The 21,544-nt window shown below is 48.4% G+C and overlaps 1 protein-coding gene across 12 annotated transcripts in view; it reads left to right on the forward strand.

Moving 5' to 3' along the window:
• The first annotated feature begins 2,846 nt into the window (after positions 1–2,846).
• DOP1B (DOP1 leucine zipper like protein B) overlaps positions 2,847–21,544 on the forward strand; it is a 130,175-nt gene continuing 111,477 nt past the window's right edge. For all 12 annotated transcript variants that reach the window (XR_006057540.2, XR_006057542.1, XR_006057541.2 and 9 more), the window contains exons 1-2: positions 2,847–2,994; positions 9,245–9,409. Coding sequence is in view for 7 of the 12 variants with exons in the window: in XM_042238307.1 (XP_042094241.1) it covers positions 9,272–9,409 (138 nt within the window). In the remaining 5 variants the exon portion in view is untranslated. The remainder of the gene's footprint in view (positions 2,995–9,244; positions 9,410–21,544) is intronic.

A 21,544-nucleotide genomic window follows, 5' to 3' on the forward strand; every position in this document is an offset into this window, starting at 1 on the left:
ATCTGTTTGGCCATGCTGCAGGATCTTAGTTCCCCAACTAGAGAGCAACCTGGTCCCCCCCTGCAGGGGAAGTGTGGCAAACTAACCATAGGACCACCAGAGAATTCCCTGAAGTGGCATATTTTAAATTACTTATCTCATACAACGTGTTTTTAGGCGCTGAATGGAGCCAGAGATCCCATCCACATCAGCTTCTCTGTGACACACTTTTCAGGTTGTCACGCGTTTTCAGTTTTCTAGGTTGACACCTGTGTGGGGAACCCAAACACAGCATCACCTTTACCCTCACCTACTGAGCTGCAACAGGACTGTGACAGCTCAAGAGCCCAAACAGTGACTCAGCGGAGATGAAACAGGTGATGATGATCCCAACCAAGGTTTACTTGTTCCTGCAAGTCAACACAACGTGGGCACAGCATCAGCTACAGAACTATGCAAGACTCCTACCCAGGTGGGTGGAGAAGAGACTGGCTTAGGGAGTCACCAGTATCTGCTCCTGGAGACTCAGAATGTGTTTCCCTGGCCAATCTCCCTAATAGGGGGGACCAGCCTGAGCCCGGGGTCAGGCAGATCCCCTGGAGAAGGGAATGTCTACCCACTTCAGTATTCGTACCGGGAGAATCCCATGGATAGAGGAGCCTGGCAGGCTACAATCCACGGGGTCGAAGAGTCAGATATGACTGAGTGACTGACACTAAACACTAAGCCTGAGCCAGAAAATGTCATTTCCTCTGATTTATAGAGCCTTCTTTATTGTCAAAAGGCTTACAGTTCTGATTTAAATTAAATCTGAAGTGCCCTAATTAAAGTATTATTATGCAAGGCACCTAGGCTATTTACATATCTTAAACAGATGAACATAGCTCAGTAGTAGATCAAGGGTGACAAGACAATTGGAACCAGGTAACAGATCCTTAAAAGAAGAAAGGTTCAAACCTTAATGCTGTACATTTACCATCCAGCCTGATTATAAATGGAGTTCTTCTTTTAAGGGTTTATACTATCCTGATTTGTTAAAGTTCATTTAAATTAAGTTCCCACACCCCTGACATTCTTCAGCGCTAGGTGACTAAATGACAAGACACATGTATTATTTTATATAAATGCATTAAGGCAAAATTGTACAAGGTGGTCTTGGCACTGACAGACCGATTATTCTTAACGGTGGATACAAGCAATTCTTCTATCTCTATTGTTTTTGTTTAGTCGCCAAGTTGTGTCCAACTCTTTTGCGAGCCCGTGGACTGGGGCCAGCCGGGCTCCTTCTGTCCATGAGATTTCCCAGGCAAAAATACCGGGGTGGGTTGCCATTTCTTTCTCCAGGAGATCTTCCCAGGGTCACCTGCATTGCAGGTGGATTATTTACCACTGAGCCACTGGGGAAGCCACCTTACCTCTGTTAGTTCAACGTAATGTGGAAAGTGGTAGGATTTGAGGAGCCTGAAAAAAAAAAAAAAAGGAAAAAAGAAAAGGAACTCATATGTTTGTCAACTTTGTTTTTGTAAAAATTTAGTTTATCACATCTTCATTAGGAAATCAATTTTCGTTCATTCTTTGTCTTGTCAAATGCTCAATCCTTTAGTTTTCTTCTATTTTCACTTTAAGACCATTTCTAGAACTGACTATTAGGGAGCTTACATCTGGGACACTTGATATGGATGGAATGGAGATGGAAGATCAGAACCAGAAGTCTGGCTGGGCGAGGGGTCCAGCATCTCAAACTATTAAAATATTCTTGGTATTTTGGGTGAGGAGATGGAGCCCGTAGGAATGTGATACAAATTCTATACCCTTTCTCCAGAAACGCAGATAAACACATGTTCTACCCAATTTCAGCATGTTCATAGACTCCCCACTCCCATCCCCTCAGACTCTTTCACGGATGGCCTAGTATTTATGATCCCAGACTAGATCTGATTCTGCAGCAACCACAACCCCAATCAACAGGTGACACTGCTCTGGTTGGCTGGGAGCCCCAAGCTGGAGTCATCAGGTGCTCAGGTGAACTCTGCCTGAGCCCAGTCATCAGGTGCCTCTTGCCCTGAGGCTGTCAGGCCAGGCTGAGTAGGTCTGGACTGTGTGGGTCCCCAAGGCCCCTGAAAGCAGTTAGGGGTTCATCCGAAAATATTAATGCCCTTTAGGCTTGATGTGAGGTCTCCTTCCTGAGCCAGGGCTAAAGAAGCTCATTGTAGGAATTATCTTCCTCACCTCCTCTGATGCCAAGGATGGGAAAAGTGAACCCTGTGGGCTGGGGTGGGCACTTTAGCCAGGGTCCCCCAAACCTCCTGTGGTCCGAGCATGTATGGAAGGATTTGGTCCGCTTCCTCCCCGAGGCTCTGGGGTGTGGTCCGGTTGGCCAGGTGCCACGGACCCCCACCAGTCTCGGGTGCAACGGTTTCTCCTTGCCTGTCACTCCAAGCCCCACCTGGTCCCGGCTGATTCCCTGACCCTACGGAAGACCGGGTGGAAACGCTGGGCTTGCCAGGCCGGGGCTCAGGCACCGCCCCAGCGCGCAGAGGACCCGCCTCCCTGAGCCCGCCCCGCCCACCGGGACCGCCTTATGGCCCCGCCTACGAGCCCAGGGACCGCCCTTCAGTCCCGCCCCCAGCGTCGAGGACACGCCTTCGGCCCTGCCCTCACGCGCCAAGGGCTCTTCCCTTGGCCCCGCCCACACGCCTCGAGGGCTCCACCTCCCGACGCTGGCCCCGTCCCGTCCTCAGAAAATCTCCGCCCGTAGCCCCACCCCTTCGCGTCGAGGACCCGCCCCTGGACACGCCCCGTCGAGGACCCGCCCTTGGCCACGCCCTCCCCAGGCGCCGCCGAAGACCCGCCTCCCGGCCGGCCCCAGTATCCCGGAGCCGCTGCCTCTGGGGCTCGGGCGTGGCGTTTCTTCTGTGGTCCCGGCGGACCTGCTCGACCCGTGGCGTCCAGGCCGGCTCCTCCGCGCCTCTCTCGTGGGCGCGCCCGCCGCGGAAAAAGCCGCCGCCGCCGCCGGTAAGTGGGGCCCGCGCGCTTGTCTGCCGCACGGAAGCCGAGGGAGCCGGGCGGCGTCTCCTCCCGCGGGCCCGCGAGCGGCGGGGGCGTCCTCGCCCGGTGCCCAGGGGTTCGGGCGGCGCCTCGGGGGCGCGCCTGGGCTGCATGCAGGTGGCTCGGCGGAGCGTGCACTGCAGCAGCGCGGGGGCGGCCCTAACGAGCCCCCGCCAGTGGGCGTGGGGGCGCCGGGCCGGGACCCCCCGAGCCCCACCAGGGGCCGCCCGCCAGGCCGAGCCGGGCCCCCCACCCCCACCCCCAGGTTCCCCCGGCTCCCGGGGGCGAAGGCAGGCAGGTCCGGCTCGCGCGCGCGGCCTTCTCCTCCAGCAGGTGGAGGTCAGGTGGGTCACGGCACGCCAGCCGGCCGGCGGATGTTGGAGCCGCGCGCGGCTTTGTTTTTGCTCCTAGTCCTACTCGGGAAGCTGGGCTAGGAATTGAAATCTTTGGTGAGATGAAGGTTTTCCCCGTGGAAAGACCAGCCCCCGCCACCACCCCAAGCCTTCCAGACTGTCCTCTGGAGAAGGGAATCTGAGCCGCAGTGCGCGCTTGGCCCGCCTGCGTCGTTTTGCAGTCTCGCCGCCGGCTGCTGATGCCCTGAACGGTCCTTAAAGCATCTCTGTGCCCTGCTTACGGAGGCTGTTACCCTCAGGTGTTTCCCCTGATCTGGGACAGCTGCCCTACCCTCGGGAGAACCCTAGTAGGATTTTTTTTTGGTAAGAAAGTGGAGGCGCCTTTTCCCCGCCAAAGCTGGCTCCCATTGTACGCCTCACGTTTTTCCACTACAATCTGATTGCCACTCTGAAAGACCCCATTCAAAATCATGTGTGGCCTAGAGTCGATTAAACCGCTTGCAGATGAGTGTTTTTTTCTGTGCTGTGACAGGATCATTATTTATCGATAAGTAGGTCTCTCTTGTGAGACGTGTGACTTTTTGACATTTTCTTTTAGTTTGGTGTTTTCAGCTCAGAAACAGGCCTTTCATGTCAAAATCTCTAAAACTAACTTCTTTTAGATCTAGTTGGTTGATTTTTCACTTCAGCTTGCTTTTCTAAGAAATTAAGCGTGGTTACGGTGAGAGATTCCCAGCTGAGAGTTTTCTATTTTTTTTCCGGTGGATTCATCTGGCCCCATGTGCTTGTTTATAGGACTGCTCCTTTGGGTGTAATTGTTACTAGGCTGTCATACTCAGTCTTACTGAGTTATTGAGTCTCTCACAGAAAAGGTATCCGGAGGAGATTGCAGAATTTCAGGAGGGCTCTATGAAGGTTGCACTCTTGAGTTTTACCTGTGGCGTAATATGGCCGAGGCTCTGTGGCACCTGGCTGGCCTGAACTGGAATCCTGATTCTGCCAGTTGCTTGCCTTGGGACCCTGGCACCTTTTTTGGAAGGCCTCAGTCCCAACATACTCATCTGGAAGCTGATGATACCCTTCTCTTAGGACTCTTGTGTGTGGCGTGAGAGAAATACATGCAGAAATGATGGGTTTACCAAGCCCACCCAGGAGTCTTGCTTATGAGCATAGCATCAGGTGCCCCATATTTTGAAATAAAAGAGCTTGCTTGTTTCCAAACTTCTCACCTGTGCTGTTAGTGACATCAAGGAGGCTTTCTTCTGATAACCAACCATAACATTGAACTGTTCTAGTTACCCGCTTTTACTGGGCTCACACCTTGCTTCCCATGAGCAGTGGTGCCCCTTGGCTATCCCACCTCCTAAACACACATGCTGTCACTGACAAGGCTCTCTTCCTGCTAGCAAGCGCCCACACCTGTGGACTTTGAGGACTTCTCTGCTGTTCGTTGGGGTCCCTCTGCCTTTCTTGCCAGCATCACTCTAATACATCAGCCTACCCTCCATCACTCTGTGTGCACATTAATTTTTAAAAATGTATTCTTTAGTTTTTATTGTATTTTCAGTTTTTTGACAGTGCCTTGAGGCATGTGGGCTCTTTGTTCCCCAACCAGGGATGGAACCCATGCTGCCTGCATTGGCATCAAGGAGTCTTAATTACTGGACTGCCAGGGAAGTTCCATGCCACGTTAAATTGAAATTACGTGTTTAGGTATTTCTCTTTTATTAGGCTCTGAACTGTGAGAGTCGAACCCTGCCTTGTTCTTGTTTCTTTCCCCAGTGCTTTGACACCTAATAGAGTGAACAGACTGCATGGAGTATTTACAGTGGTTCAGAAATATGGGATATCAGACTTATAAATCTCCTGGAATTAAAAAAAAAAGCACTTAGACCATTGTGATGTACTGAATTCTTATGTCTTTACTCAGCAAAACAAACTACATCTCTCATTACCATCCTTATTTTCAAAAACTATGAAATATTATTTCAAAAAAAAGGCAAGCCTTTCCAGGAATGAGCGAACAATCCTATTGTGTACCTATGCGTAGTGCAGTGTATTTTTGCAGGGAGGTCCAGCATGTGCAAAAGCCCTGTGGAAGGATGAATTAGGACAAGCAGAGTGCTGCACGGAGAGAGGCAGGTAGAGCCTTGCAGGCCCAGAAGTGGGCTGGGCATGAAGGGAGTGAGGGCTTACTATATATAATATATAGACTCAGTGAAGTGAAATCGCTCAACTCTTTGCAACCCCATGAACTGTAGCCTACCAGGCTCCTCCGTCCATGGGATTTTCTAGGCAGGAGTACTGGAGTGGGTTGCCATTTCCTTCTCCAGAGGATCTTCCCATCCCAGGGATTGAACCTGGGTCTCCTGCGTTGCAGGCAGCCGCTTTACCCTCTGAGCCACCAGGGAAGCCTAATGGGAAGAGTTTAAACATGGTGCGGAAGTGCTTTATGTTTTAAGAGGACTTGGAGCGCTGTGTGAAAGTACGCACAGGAGCAGAGGGACAAGAGTCTGAAGGAGAAGCCTTAGGAGGCTTCTGCAAGCTTGCAGGAGAGAGATGACTCACTCAGTGGAGAATCCACGGGTGTCTCGGAAGATGAGCCAACAGGACTTGGGCTCAGTGTGGCTGGTAAAGAGAAGGAAGAGTTCAGGACGACGTCAGAAGTCTCATAGGTGGAGGGGCCACTTTCTGAGGAAAGGAAGACCGGAGAGGGAATGTGCTCTGCAGGTAGAATCAAGAGCGGAGGGCTTTTTTTTTTAGTTTATTTGTTTTTTAAGTTTATTTACGTTTAATTGGAGGATAATTGCTTTACAATGCTGTGTTGGTTTCTGCTGTACAACGATTGAGTCAGTCGAGTGTACATATACCCCTCTAAGAGCGGAGGGCTTTTTTTTTTTTTTTAAGTTTATTTTTAATTGGAGAATAATTGCTTTGCAGTGTTGTGTTGGTTTCTGCCGTGCCCAACGATTGAGTCAGTCGAAAGTGTGCACGTATCCCCTCCAAGAGTGGAGGGATTTTTTACACAAGCAACTTAATGCCCACCGACCGATAAATGGATAAGGAAGATAAGGTGTATATACACAGTAGGATACTGCTCAGCCGTAAAAAACAAATGAAATAATACCATTTGCAGCAACATGGATGCAACTGGGGATTATCATACTAAGTGAAGTAAGTTAGACAGGGAAGGACAAATATCGTATGATATCACTTCTGTATGGAGTCTAAAATGGGACACGAATGAACTTAAGTATAAAACGGAAACAGACAAACATAGAGAACAGATTTGTGGTTGCTGAGAGAGAGGGGAGGAGGGGGAGGGACGGTTGGGAGTTTGGGGTTAGCAGATGTGAACTATTGTATATAGAATGGATAACAGCAAAGTCCTACTGTATAGCATGGGGAACTATAGTCAATATTCTATAGTAAACTTACTGGAAAAGAAAAAAGGAGTGGAGGGTTTTTTAAAAACAGTGTTGTTGAGTTATAATTTACAGACCATGAAATTCTTACAGTATATCATTCAGTGATTTTTGGTAAACTTACAGAGATATGCAGCCATGGCCATAACCCAGTTTTCAGCACATTTCCATTACTCATCCGCCCCCCCCCCCCCCCCCCAGTAAAAAAGATCCCTTGTGCTCATTTGCAGTTACTCCCTGTTCCTACTCCCCACCCTAAGCAACCACTAACACATCCACTTGCCATCTCTACAGACTGGCCTGTTCTGGGCATTTCATATAAATGGAATCATACGATATGTGGCCTTTTATGACCGGCTTCTTCCACTAAGCTTGTATCTTCCAGGTCCATCCACATGTGACATGTTCAGCACTTTGTTTTTTCTCATCACTGAGGAGCGTGCCATCATATGGCCACACCTCATGCTGTTGATGGACACTCCAGAGTCTAGTTTTGACGCACTAAGTTTCAGATGTGTAGAGAAAGAAGTCAAGGAAGCATTGGCATGAATTTCGGTCTTCGAGGGGGAGGTTTGGAGGGCTATAAACCTGTGAGTCATGAACATGAAGCTGGTATTAATTACTTAAAGGAATAGATCATTGAGGGGAGAGAGAGAGGGCAAGAGGGGTCCAAGCATGTTGCCTGGGAATGCCAGCATCTGGCAGGCGTGTAGATGAGGGTGGGCCTGCAGAGAGGTGGGTGGGAGCCAGCACAGGGCGGATGGCCCAGAGGAGTGTGGGCTGGTGGGAGGCTGTCTGCAGAAGGAGGAAGTGGCCTGCCGCACCGTCCTCCTGGGAGGGGAATGAGGAAGCAGAGTCCACTGGCGTTGCTGATTTGAAAGTCAGTTGTGTTGGCCTTAAGAAGATCACAGGGGGCCCGGAGCAATCAGAAAGCGAAGAGGAGACCTGGAGGGTCTTAAAACTTCCCCATAGCCATGAAACAAAAAACTGAGGCTTAAAAATCACATTGTTCCTGCAGCTCAGTTTCTTCCGTGAAGTAATATTTGCTTTTTTATCTGATTGATGACATGCAGTTTGGTTAGCAAACGGACGCTACCTCGGGGGAATTTACTCATGTCACCATTACTCCATGCTTCTCTCTCCTTTCAGAGCGTGAGCTAGAGAGATACCACGTAGGCTCATAAATCAGTCAGGATCATGTTTAGCTGTGAGTAACAGAACATTTGATTTAACAGCTTAAACTCAACTCTTAACATACAGAAAGCAGTAAGTCCAGGGGCAGAGTGTCCAAGGTTGGTGTGGCGCCTTCCTTCCACTTAATGCATGGAAGTCATGCCCTAAAGATGGCTCTTTCCCCTGGGTTTCAAGGTGAGGCTTCAGCTCCAACATCAAACCTTTGTTTTGAGGCATAAAATAGGGGAAAGGTGGAAGGCAAAAGGCCAGAGGAGTCCAGCCTACCACCGCTGCCTCAGACTTTGCAGTAGCTGCAGTGGTTCATGTATAATGAATGCATCTAGCCACAGGGGAGAAAAAGAATATACACGGGCCGAAAGAAAATGGCAGCCACCTGGGCCCTGGTGTAACATACCTCCATCCAGACTCCTCGCCTGGAGACTTAGCACCGTGGGGGCAGTACCCTGTTGGGGGCCAGGCAGGTAACGGGTACTTGGAAAATAAACAGGCAAGGCTTCCCAGGCGGTGCAGTGGTAAAGAATCCACCTGCAATGCGGGAGATGTGTTTGATCCCTGGGTCGGGAAAGATCTCCTGCACCAAGACCCTGCTGCAGTTTTCTTGCCTGGAAAACCCCACAGACAAGGGAGCCTGGTGGGCTACAGTCCATGGGGAGTCAGACAATGACTGAGCACACCCACACGCAAATGAACAGTCATGTGGATTTCTGACACCACTGCTGTCAGACACTTCACAATTAGATCCTTCAGCTTTTTAACTCCCCCCCCCCCCCAACTGATTTTCTTATAGAATACTTACAGTCCTCTCTTGGAGTCTAGCTGTAAAGGATTGGGTGCTAAACCAACTGTTCAGTTAGGACCATAGATCTGCTTTTCCTTAGGGCTAGTAGATGCCCCATGCTGGCAGGAACCACGTGCATTCAGAATTAGCAGTTGGCAACAACATGCAGTTAGCTACTTTGTGAGTTTCTCTCCTAGAGTTCACTTCCTCCATTAAGTGGAACCCTAGTGTGTTCCTTCTTTCAGCTTCATCCATTTGTCTCCCTCAGAGTCCAGGAGGGCCAGAACCATTTATCTTTTATGTCCCCCAGTGCCTGGCTCGGCAGCCTTGCTAAATATTTGAGTTGGATCGCCCAGCCCGTCTGGGCACAAGAGTGTTTGTGGCCACGTGGCCTCCGGGGCAGTGGGCTGGGGACACTTCATCCTCGAAGAGCTGTCGCATCTGTTTTCCCTCCGATTCCCTCTTAGATACCTTTTCTGCTGCGAGAATGTAAGATGGATCCAGAGGAGCAGGAGCTGTTGAGTGATTACAGATACAGAAATTACTCTTCCGTGATTGAAAAGGCATTAAGAAATTTCGAGTCCTCGAGTGAATGGGCGGATCTCATATCTTCCTTGGGGAAGCTCAACAAGGTATGTGGGGCTGGGAGTGTTTGCACTGTGGGGGCAGGGGGCGGGCACACAGCTGTCCTTTTATTGTTTCAAGGACTTGTCTTTTTAATATTATACTGCATGCTGATTACAGCCATCAGATAAGAAGAACCGCCGCTAATTTGTCACCCGAGTTACACCTGCTATTAACCTATCTGTGTATGAACCTCCTCTTCCAGCCCTTTCTTTCTGAGCACGCAGTATAGTGTGGATAGAGTCCATAGAACAGCTGAACACTTTTTTTCCTCAACAATATTTAGGTTTAAACAAGATAAATTTATAAATGATCCAAAATTGTCCTTCCTGTACTGCTCAGGATTTTTATGGCTTTTTTTTTTTCTTCTCTAATCTTTTCCACCATTTTACTGCTAACTGGTAACTCCTAGAAGAGTAAAGGATGAAGCAGTTATGGAAATCTGCCCAGAAATTGGGTGTGTGTGTTTGGACAAGGGAAAGTGGGTTGGGTCTAAGAAGACCAAAACTGATCACTTGTGGGCTTGACCTCGTGTGCCTTTGTTTATTTCCGTCCTGCCCAGAAGGAGGGTGATTACTGTGACCTTTAGGAAGATGATAACCCGGGCTCAGAGAGGCTGTGCCCAGTTCTGTTGCTGGTTACCTGGGCTCCTGGGTGTGACACCTGACTTTGACGTATGGGAGCTGGGAGGTGGCTAGCTGAGTCTGTGGGGGGTGGTCCCCACTCCCCAGCTCAGACATACCAGGGGGGCTTGAACAAACCTCGCTAGAGAGAATTTGTCCATTTGCTGCTTCAAGGGGTCGGGGAGAGAAGGTGGGCAGCCTGACCACAGGGGCGGCACCTGGGCAGCTGTCCAGCACCAACCGCCCAAAAGCAGCTATCAGCACCCACAGATGGCAGAGAGGAGATGGGCGGTTATTGCAGGTAGTGCCCAGGAAGCTGTGCAGTCTCTGCAAAGTGTATTTACAACATGTGAACCCCATGGCTGGTGCTGGCTGGGAGGAAAGTGGTAGTGTAAGTCACTCAGTTGTGTCTGACTTTTTGTGACCCCATGAAATGCAGCCCACCAGGCTCCTCTGTCCATGGAATTCCCCGGGAATACTGGAGTGGTTGCCAATCCTTTCTTTAGGGAATCTTTCCAACACAGAGATCGAACCCTCATCTTCTGTATCGCAGGCAGATTCTTTATTGTCTGAATCCCCAGGGCTGGGATGGAGACATATAATAAAACAGCAAATAAGAGCTTGAGAATGCTTTGGTGGCAGAGCTCTGACTTAGGACTTTTCTGGCTGAAGGTAATCACTGTGGTAAGGTAATCACAGAGGTAAGCTGCTTTTTTAGGGGAAAGCGAGATGCCCTGGAGTGGGACTTGGACATATTCCAGCTCTTCCACATATTTGACTATTTTAGTACTTGACTCTCCTGGAATCTAATAATACCATACTTTTGGGGAGAGGGGGACGTGCTTACTGCTTTCTGTTGAGTTAAAATTCATGCAACATAAATTTTACTTTTTTTTTTTTACCTTTTTATTTTTGTTGTTTGTGCTGGGTGTTTGTTGCTGGGTGAGCGTTTCTCTAGTCATGGCGAGCAGGGGCTACTCTAGTTGCACAGGCCCCTGACGGCGGTGGCTTCTCTTGTTGCAGAACACGGGCTCTAGGACCCAAGGGTTTCAGTAATTGTGGCGCCCGGGCTCTAGAGCACAGCCTCAGGAGTTGTGGCGCACAGGCTTAGTTGCTCTGTGGCGTGTGGGATCTTCCCAGACCAGGGATCGAACCTGTGTCTCCTGCCTTGGCAGTGGACTCTTTACCGCTGAGCCACCAAGCCCCGACCAACCATCTTAAAATACGTGGCTTTTAGCGCGTTCATGATGCTGTACGACCGTCACCACTGTCTACTTCCCAGACATTTTCACCACCCCAAGGGAAACCCTCCCCATTTCTGTCTTTACTCAGGCCCTGGTAGTCACTAGTCTACTTTCTGTATCTGTGGATATTTCATATAAAAGGAATCGTACGATGACGTGGCACTTTTGTGTCTGGCTTCTTTCACTTAGCGTGTTTCCAAGGTCCATCCACGTTGTAGCCTGTATCAGTACTTCATTAAGTTTTATGGCTGAATAATGTTCCAGGGTATGAACAGACCACGTTTTGTGTAGCCATTCTTCAATTGGCTCTTCTGAGTAGTCCCGTATGAATATTTGTGTACAAGTTTTTGTTTGAACACCTGTCTTCATTTCTCTCAGGAGTATACCTAGGAGTGGGATTAGTCACGTGGTCACTCTATATTGAAGTTATTGAGGAACCATCGAGATGTTTTCCTCAGTAGCTACCCCGTTTCACATACCCACCAGCTACGTATTAGGGCTCCAATTTCTTCTCATTCTCAGTTTTCAGGGTGGTTTTCTTTTTTGACAGTAGCCAATTTAGTGGGTGTGAAGCGGTATATCTTACATATCTTAGGGTTTTGATTTGCATCCCCCTAATGACTAAAATTTTGAGTATCTTTTCACTTGCTTGTAGGCCATTTGTATATCCTTCTTGGAGAAATTTCTATTCAAGTATTTTGTTTATTTTTTTAACTATGCTATTTGTCTTTTTGTTGTGATTTGTAAGAGTTTCTTTTTACATTCCGGATTCTGGTCCCTTACAGGATTTTGATTTGCAGATGGTTTTTTTCCCCCATTCTTTAGGCTGTCATTTTAGGTTTTGATCGTGTCTTTTGAGGCACAGAATTTTAAAGTTTTGATGAAGTCTCATTCGTTTTTCCTCTTGTTGCCTGTGCTCTTGGTGCATATCTAAGAAACCGTTGCCAATTCCACGATCGCGAAGATTTACCCCTGTGTTTTCTTCTTCTAAGAGTTTTTAGTTTTTGTTTTTGCAATTAGATCTTTGATTTACTTTCAGTTAATTTGTGTTTTTTGCAGTTGTTGTTTTTCATAGATGAATATTGAGTGTGTAGTAGTAAGAATAAAATTACTTCATAGCACACATGCAATTCAGACATTCAAAATTAAACAATCTATGGTTGGGAAATGCAAACAATATGATAAATACATGATATGAAATAAATACGTGATAAATGCAATTTAAAAGTACATGATAAACACATTGACCATATTATTGTATATAACCAGAGACATTAAATGTCTCAGATGGAAGGAGTGTAGGTTTGGGGCATGTGCAAGCATTCTAATGTTCTGGAAATATGTTTTTTCTTTAAATCTAATTTTTTATTTTATATCAGAGTACAGTCGACTTACAATATTCGTTTCAGGTGTACAGCAAAGTGTGTCCATTATACATATATGTATTCCATTCTTTTTCAGGTTCTTTCCCCATGTAGGTTATTACAGATTATTGAGTAGAGTTTCTTGTGCCATATAGTAGGTCCTTGTTCATCATCTATTTAGTATCTGTATAGTAGCATGTATGTGTTAATCCCTATCCTAATTTATTTTCCCCCTACCTTTCCCTTTTAGTAACCATATCTTTGATTGTGAAATCTGTGAGTCTGTTTCTGTTTTGTAAATGAATTCATTTGTATTATTTTTTAGATTCCACCTATAAGTGGTATCATGTGATGCTTGTCTTTTATATGCCTCAGTTAGTATGATAAGCTCCAGGTCCGTCCATGCTGCTGCAGATGGCATTAGCTCATTCTCTCACGGCTGAGTAACACTCCATCGTACACTTGTACCTCATTATCTCTATCCATTCATCTGTTGATGGACAGCTAGGTTGCTTCCATGTCTTGGCTGTTGTAAATAGTGCTGCAGTAAGCATCGGGGTGCGTGTTTCTTTTCAAATTATGTTTGTCTCTGGATTTATGCCCAGGAATGAGATTGCTGGATCATATGGTAGTTTGTTTTTAGTTTAAGGAACCTCTATACTGTTCTCCATAGTGGCTGCACCAATTTACATTCCCACCAACAGTGTAGGAGGATTCCCTTTTTTCCACACCGTTTCCAGCATTTATTGTTTGTATACTCTTTGGTGATAGTCATGCTGACCAAGTTAATTTTTGTTCATGGCTTGAGGAGGCTCCAACTTCATCCCTTCTCATGTGGAAATCTAGTTGTTTTACATGTGGAAAGCCATCTATTGAAGAGACTGTTCTTTTGAAGGGTCTTGGAATCCTTTTTGAAAGCCAGTTATCTATAGAGAGATGTTTAATTCTGGACTTTCCTTTTTTTCTATTGGTCTATATGTTTATCCTTATGCCATTTTGTTTATTGTAGTTTTGTAGTAAGTTTTGAAATGGGGAGGTAAGAGTCCTTGAACTTTGTTGTTCTTTTTCAGAGTTGTTCTGGATTCCTTGGCATTCTGTATGAATTTTAGGATCAGCTTGTCAATTTCTGCAGAAAAGCCAAGTGGGATTTTGACAGGGATCGCACTGACTCTGTATCTTGCTTTGAGGAGTATTGCCATGTGCACAATAGTGTCTTCTAATCCATGAACACAGAGTATTTTCCCATTCATTTAGGAACACGCACACACATATGTATGTGCTTTTGGCTGTGCTGGGTCTTCCTTGCTGCACCGGCTTTCCTTTAGTTGCGGTGAGCGGGAGCTCTTCTCTAGTTGCAGTGTGCAGGCTTCTTGGAGCAGTGGCTTTTCTTGTTGCGGAGCACAGGCTCTAGGGCACGCAGGCTTCTCGTTGTGACTCACAGGCTCAGTAGTTGCAGTTCCTGGGTTCTAGAACACAGGCTCACTAGTTGTGGCGCACAGGCTTAGTTGCTCCGAGACACGTGAGATCTTCCCGGAGCAGGGATCGACACACTGATGTCTCCGGCATAGGCAGGCAGATTCTTTACCACTGGGCCACCAGGCAAGCTCAGAACATGTTTATTTTGAGGTAGGTAAAATTATGAACTTGAAAAATGCAGCTCTTGAGCAGTGAGTTATCCTATGAAACAGGCTTTGTTTCAGTGTGCCGGAAAAGCTTTCAAAAATGTTGAATCATTGTAGCCTGCCTTTTAAGTGCAGGATATTGAGTACAGTTGCGTCTCTCTCTAAGGAGCTTTGGAGGTGTTAGCCATTCCTTTCAGTGGTCGTCTGAGTGCCTAGAATGTGCCAGCAGGTGCCAGGGTGCAGCAGAGAGCAAAACTGACAAGACCCTGCCCTCATTCTGGTGGGGTGGGGAAGCTGGATGGGGAATGAAAGATACACCTTGTTAGTGAGTGATGAGTGTGGTAGGAATGGTAAAGAAGGCAGTGCCTGGTGAGCGTAGCTGAGATGGTGCCATTGGATCAAGTACAGAGGCTCTAGTGTGTCCGAGGCTGGGGAGGTTGTCACCGAGCAGGCCAGGGATGGGGAGAGGCTGCAGAGGAGAGGGGTAGGGAGGGCATCTCATCTTGCCAGTCCTTTGGAGCTGGCGTCTGAGGGTGGCCCCTGAGTTGGGGGTGGCTGCCCAGCAGCGGGCATGGCCTGTCTTCCCTTTTAGGTGCTGGAACCATCTCCAGCTGGTCTGCTGGGTGGGGTCAGGCAGAAGCAGGGAGACCAGTTAGGAGGCCCACGGGTAAGGGCTTGGATTCTGAATATACTTTGGAGGTATGACCAAGAGGCTTTGTCCTCAGAGCAAATGGGAAAGGCGAGGGAAAAAGAGGAGTCGAGTATGACTTGCAGGTTCTCCTGGGTTGGGGGCTCGAGGAGCTGAAAGGCTGTGATAGACTGGGGAGCAGCCAGCCCCTCGGGCCAGGCAGGGAGACCACAGGTTCCCACCAGAAAGCGTGCATTTGAGCATCCGTCAGATGTCCGTGTATGACCTCCATGGGTCTTGGGATGGATGTGAGTTTGAAAAGACAGCTCTTTGTTAAAAGTCGTCCCCCCGTTCCGTGTAACCCCACTCTTAGGTCCTCTTCACGCCTGCTTCCTGTTCTCTGCAGCCATGATGGGCTGATGAGGGTGAGCTGCCCCCTGCACAAACTTGCTCAGTGTCGGGGAGACGAGGCTGATGCTGTCTGTTCCCCCCGCAGCCCTGCCAATGACAGTGGACATCCGGAGAGAGCCCACTGTGGGCAGGGGGCCTGGCGGTCATCCTCGTTGAGGTGCACAGCATGGCCTGAGGCCGGACCCAGACTAAACAGCCTGTGCCTGATCAGAGCTGGCAGGTGGCAGAGGGGGGCCCAGCCCCTGAGCAGGGCCCTCGGCTCCTCTCACATCTGAGTCTGTGGCTCACAGAGAGGATAGGGATGCCCCTCTGCTTTCTTTGTTAGCCAGATGAGGGAGACCTGATGATCAGCCCCCTTTTGCTGGTAAAATTACCTAACTCACTCCATGTCCTGTGGCTGCAAAGTGGCTTTTACGGGTTGAATTGTGTCCTTGGAAATTGATGTGTTCTCACCCCCAGTATCCCAGAGTGTGGCCTTATTTGGAGATCCAGTCTTTACAGAGACAGCCAGGTTAAAACGAAGTCCTTATCCAACATGACTGTATCCTTGTAAGAGGGGACAAGTTGGACACAGATAGAGATGCCGAGAGGGAAGGCGCCTTGCGAGGGTGAAGGCAGAGACCAGGCTAATGCGGATAGAAGCCAAGGAATGCCGAGATTACCAGAAGCTGTGGCGCAGCCTGGAGTGGGCTCTCGCTCACAGCCTCAGAGGGAACCAGCCCTGCTGACACTTGCCGACGCCTTGATCTCAGCCTCCTGGCCTCCCAGTTCCATGGCCGTAAGCCTCCCTGTGGCTGGCGCTTTGTTACAGAAGCCCTCCAGCAAACTGATAGAGCAGTAGAACCAAGGTATATACTGAACACTTAGGTGCTAAGGGCCTGACGTTGAACACCCGATTCCTGCTCCCATGGAACATAAGGCTTTGCTGGCAGCAGACAGAACAGCAAATAAACACGTGATGTCAGGTGCTGAATGCTCAGAAGAGAGGTCAACCGTGAGAGTGGGTAGCAAGGAAGGAGGACGGGGCGCTCGCTCAGACAGAGACGGCTCTTTGATAACGTGACATTTGAGATTTTGAGCAGAGGCCCGGATGCGTCGCGCTGGCTGGCAGGGACGCCATCTGGGGCCTGGGCCTGAGTCCAAGGTCCAGGAGGGGACGGGCATGGCTGGAGAAGGAGAGGTGATAGGAGATGAGGAGGAGAGGGAGCCCTCCTCCCCGGGCACGTTATCCTGCGGTGAGGGGTGCCACTGAGCTCCTGGGAAGGCTTTGAGCAGGGTGACCCATCACTGCCTTTTTCGCGGAGAGGAGTACCTCTGGCTGAAGTGTGGGGAGGGAGCCTGATCATGGGAGCCTGAAGGAGGGGAGGGGGCAGCTTCAGCACCGGGTGGATTGGAGTTACTGGACGCAGAGGGTTTGGGAAGGGGCTGGAGGGAGCAAGCCTCCTGCAGCTTAGCAATCACTTATTTCTGGGAGGCTCACAACTACTGCATTCAAGGAGTAGGAGTTGATGTGAATAAAGAATTTTCTTAGGGCTTTAGTGATGATCAAATTTCTTGCATGGACTCTTGCATGGGTACAGAAATTCAGTGAGTAAATTAGTGAGTTAACTAAAAAAAAAAAACTTTATGATGCAAGAAGAAGCAGTATCGTGGTCTTTAGGTTGCAAAATTAGGTCAGGTTGTGTTCTAATGAAAGCAGATGATCGCAGGTTCTGAAACATAAACCACGGTCTCACAGCAGAAGTGCCTCTGGCTCATCACTTTGACAAGAAAAAACGGAGCCCCAAGAGGTCACTTAGTTTGTCAGACTACAGACAGATTCTAATTGTATCGTTCCTAAAACTTGCTAAGCTTTCAGTACCATTTAAAAATATTTTTTTTCTGTGTTAGGCAAAAGTTTATCTTTTGTAGTTGTTACGTGTATCAACCTGAATAGAGTAATTTTTGCTTCATAGTTTGTCTGAGACTTCAAGCTGTCACCTTTCACTGATCATTTTAAGATGAATTTTAATCAAGTGCATTTTGAACCCTTAGGAACCCAACCACCATACCAAGCCTGGATTGTAAATTTAATTATGGAAATGAAGGATAGTTTATTTAAACTCTGTACATTTAAAAAAACCGTAGCAGTAAAACTTCTCTAAAAAAAAAATGTTGTAACGCTCCTAAGTGAGCCACCCTCTTTAGGCTGCTTTGATGCAATACCTACTGTTCCACAAACTGGCCCGCAAGTGGGTGGCATGCATAGCAAGGGATGTAGGTCTTGGGTGTTGTGTGTTTCAGCTTCTGAAGTCTTACTGCTTAATGGCAAGTACCTGCTTTTTAAAGCAGAGCCCCTTTGGCATGATGAGAGGAATGTGGCTGGAACTTAGAGGCCAGGTGAACTGTTCTGACTCTTGATAGATGAGCTCCGAGACCTCTTCTGCCTGAAAACTTGATGAGGTCACCTGGATCCTGATGTTTACCTGCGCCCTGATCAATTACTTCTCTATTAGACAGTATTAGTTCAGGTGAAGCATCTTGCAGGTCTGGAGGCTGGAAGTCCAAGATCAGGGTGTCAGCAGATTTGGTTTCCTCTGAGGCGTCTCTCCTTGACTCAGCTGGCCGCTTCCCACTATGTCCTCCTCCCTGTGGTTTATGTGTCCTAATCTCCCCTTCTTATGAGGCCACCAGTCATACTGGACACCACCTATATGACCTCATTTTACCCTGGTCACCTCTTTAAGGGCCCCGTCTCCAGCACATCTGCATTCTGAGGTACCAGGGGTCAGGGCTTCGATACATGAATTTTAGGGACACAGTTCAGCACGTAACAGGGTGTAATAATGAAGTGCAGATCGTGTCTCCATAGATCAGCATTTTAAAAAAGCTTGTTTCTCATGGAAGCTCAGATGGCTTTCGTCCTGTGCCTCATGGAAGGGTACTTATTTCATCTCTTCTTGCTGCCCTGGAGCACCGTGAAGATCTGCGGTTCTCCTGTGTGTGTGGTGACCCAAGACATGCCCGGAACTTCTGGGCCTCTCAGGGCAGCCTTCCCGACCGCTGTAGTCCCCTCCGGATGCTGCCGTAACCATCCCGCAGCCCAGGGGCTAATCGACAACACCCATTTATTTCTCACTGTTCTGGAGGCTGGAGTCAAGGTCACGGTGCAGGCGGACTCAGCATCTGGCCAGCGCCCTCTTCCCGGTTCACAGTCAGCCGCCTTTGGTTCTGTCCTCACATGGTAGGGGGCAGGGAGCCCTGCAGGGCCTCTTTCATAATAAAAGGGCACTAATCCCACTCACAAGGGCTCCACCCTCATGACCTCATCACCTCCCAAAGGCCACTCCTAAGATCCTCACACTGGGGAACACACTTTCAGACCACTGATGGGCCTGATGACTTGTGGTCCACCCAACAGCCCCTCACCAGCTCTGCACCAGCCAGTTAGTGGGGGCTGTTTGTGGGTGTCTTCTAGGGAAGGTCAGCCCTCCAGGTTGGGCTTCCCCATGTGTCCCCCCTGAGAGGGCCCTCTCAGTCCTCCCCAATCTGTCCTCTGTCCGCTGAGACACAGTTGGCATTGCCGCCCGTGATACCCACTGTACCAGACTCTGCTTAGTGCATGAGCTGAAAGTAGGGCCGGGAGCCCCCGCCTCAGCCCTGGGATGCCTGGTTGCATCACGTGAGCTCACCTTCAGGACCTCGTCTTGTAGAGAAATGGTGTCTGTTTAGGGCGTTTGTTCTAGTCATCTTCAGCAACCTGTGCTGTTGTCTGGAGGGGTGACCTTGAGGGTGGAAGGGGTCAGGTAAGAGGGGTATCCGGGTCATACTGGAAAGACGTGAGCCAGAAGGCCTCCTGAGCAGAGACCACATTTGAGGATGTTGGCGATTAGTGATGCTTCAGAGTGGATCCTGCGCCTTTGCGGGAGAGTGGTGAGCAGAGGGCCCGCTTGTCTCTGGCAGTGTTCTGATGGTCTCGATGCTGGGGTTTAGGAGGCACAGCTAGTAGCACTCCCATTCCTAGTCATGAAGATGACGCCACTGTTCTGTCTGTCTTCATTGGTGGGGGATGTCCCGGGGCCCAGGTGACATCACTGACTCCTACCCACCCCAGGTTATCCCGGAGGAGCTGAGAACTGGCAGGAACGTTGCTGCTCGGGGTCGAGAGCGCGGCCTCGCTGTGAGCCGCTCAGACACCGTAAGGCCAACAACATAGTCCTTCTGAAAGGAGCATTTCTCTTTGCTGAAAGGAGTCTGATACACTTGGAGTAATTTATAGCTGAGGTACTCTATTTTACATCTGAGCAAAGGATTTTTTTTTCTTTTTCTGGCTAGTCTTCAGATATTCTGAAGGGATGGAAATAGTCCAGATTTGGGCAGATGAATTATTCTTCCAGTAAACTAATGATGAACGCTCATCTGAAAAAAAAAAAAAGAGAAAAGGCTCATCCAGCAGAATGGAGTATATGGACAAGGGAAAGGGCTTGTGATTCACTTACATGTTCTAAATAATATCAGGAAAGCTAAGAAACCAGGACTGAATTGTGTCCCCCCGAGCCCCACTCCCACCACCAAATTCATGTCAACACAACCCCCAGTGTGGCTGTACCAGGAGGTGGCATTTTCAGGAGATAAGTAAGGTTCAGTGAGGTCATATGGGTGGGGCCCTAATCCAGTAGGACCGTGGCCTTCCCAGAAGAGCAAGCTCTCTTCCCTCCACACGAGGACCCAATGAGAAGGCACCTCTGTAAACCCGGAGGAGAACCGAATCAGCTGGCACCTTGATCGTGGACTTCCAGCCTCCAGAACAGTGAGAAATAAACTTCCGTTGTTGAAGCCCCCCGGACTGTGGTATTTTGTTATGGCAAACTAATACAGAAGGAAATGAGTTAAGCCGGGCTATTTTTCGAAAAGGATGACCATTGGAACGTGAATACCAGCACTTAAGCTTGAGTTTGAGCCAAATACAAGCGTTCCCATTTATTTATCTTTTTAAATGGTCTTTTCTTTCTTTTTTTTTTTTAATATAGCTTTGTTGTGCAGTAAGCTATACATTTATGAAGCACTTAATTGATGAGTTCTGATCTTCAGTTCAGTGTGGGGGCTTCTCTGGTGTTTCAGACAATAAAGAATCTGCCTGCAGTGCAGGAGACCCAGGTTCAATCGCTGGGTCAGGAAGATCCCCTGAAGGAGGAAATGGCAACCCACTCCAGTCTTCTTGCTTGGAAAATTTCATGGACAGAGGAGCCTGGCAGGCTATAGTCTGTGGGGCCCCAAAGAGTGGGGCAGGACTGAGCAACTGAGCGTGTACACGTGGAACCTTCACCACATAAGATAACGAGCATGCATCCATCACCCTGGAAGTTTCCCCGTAGCCTTCTGTGAGCCCTCCTCCGTCCCCTCTCTTCCCCCATCCCTAGGTAACTGCTGGGCTGCTTTCGTTTACAATTCGACTAGTTTGTGTTTTCTGAAATTTTACATAAACGGACTTATACAGTGCATGTTCTTCTTCACCCTCGCCTCGCCTCCCCCCACCCCACAGTCTGTCGTCTTTTACTCAGCAAAACTCTTCTGAGAGTCCTCCAAGGCCTGTGTATTGATGGTTTATTCCTTTTTACTGCTGAGTACAGTTTTATGGATACACACCATTTACTTGGTCCTTTGCCTATTAATGGACACTGGGTTGCTTCCAGTAGGCAGGTAAATATTTAATTTTTAAAAAACTGCCAAATTGTCTTGCGAAGTGGCTATATCGTTTTACATCCCACCAGCAGTTATAACAACTCCAGTTCTTCCATATTCTTACCAACACTTGGTATGGGCAGTCTTTCTTTTTTAAGTTGAAGTATAGTTGATTTATAGTATTATATTAGTTTCAGGTGTACAGGATAGAATTCAGTATTTTTGCAGGTTATACTGTATTAAAAGTTATTATACAATAATGGCTATAATTCCCTGTGCTATGTTATATAATATATCCTTGTTGCTTATCTATTTTATGCATAATAGGTTGTATCTCTTAATCTAATACCCCTAATTTGTCCCTCACCCCTTCCCTAACCCCTTCAGTGGTTTGTTGTCTATATCTGTGAGTCTTTTTCTGTTTGGGGCTTCCCTTGTGGCTCAGCTGGTAAAGAATCCGCCCACAAAGTGGGAGACCTGGGTTAGATCCTTGGGTTGGGAAGATCCCCCAGAGAAGGGAGAAGCTACCCACTCCAGTATTCTGGCCTGGACAGTTCCATGGACTGTATAGTCCATGGGGTCGCAAAGAG

Source organism: Ovis aries, chromosome 1 (assembly GCF_016772045.2).
Source record: "Ovis aries strain OAR_USU_Benz2616 breed Rambouillet chromosome 1, ARS-UI_Ramb_v3.0, whole genome shotgun sequence".
NCBI classification, from domain to species: domain Eukaryota; kingdom Metazoa; phylum Chordata; class Mammalia; order Artiodactyla; family Bovidae; genus Ovis; species Ovis aries.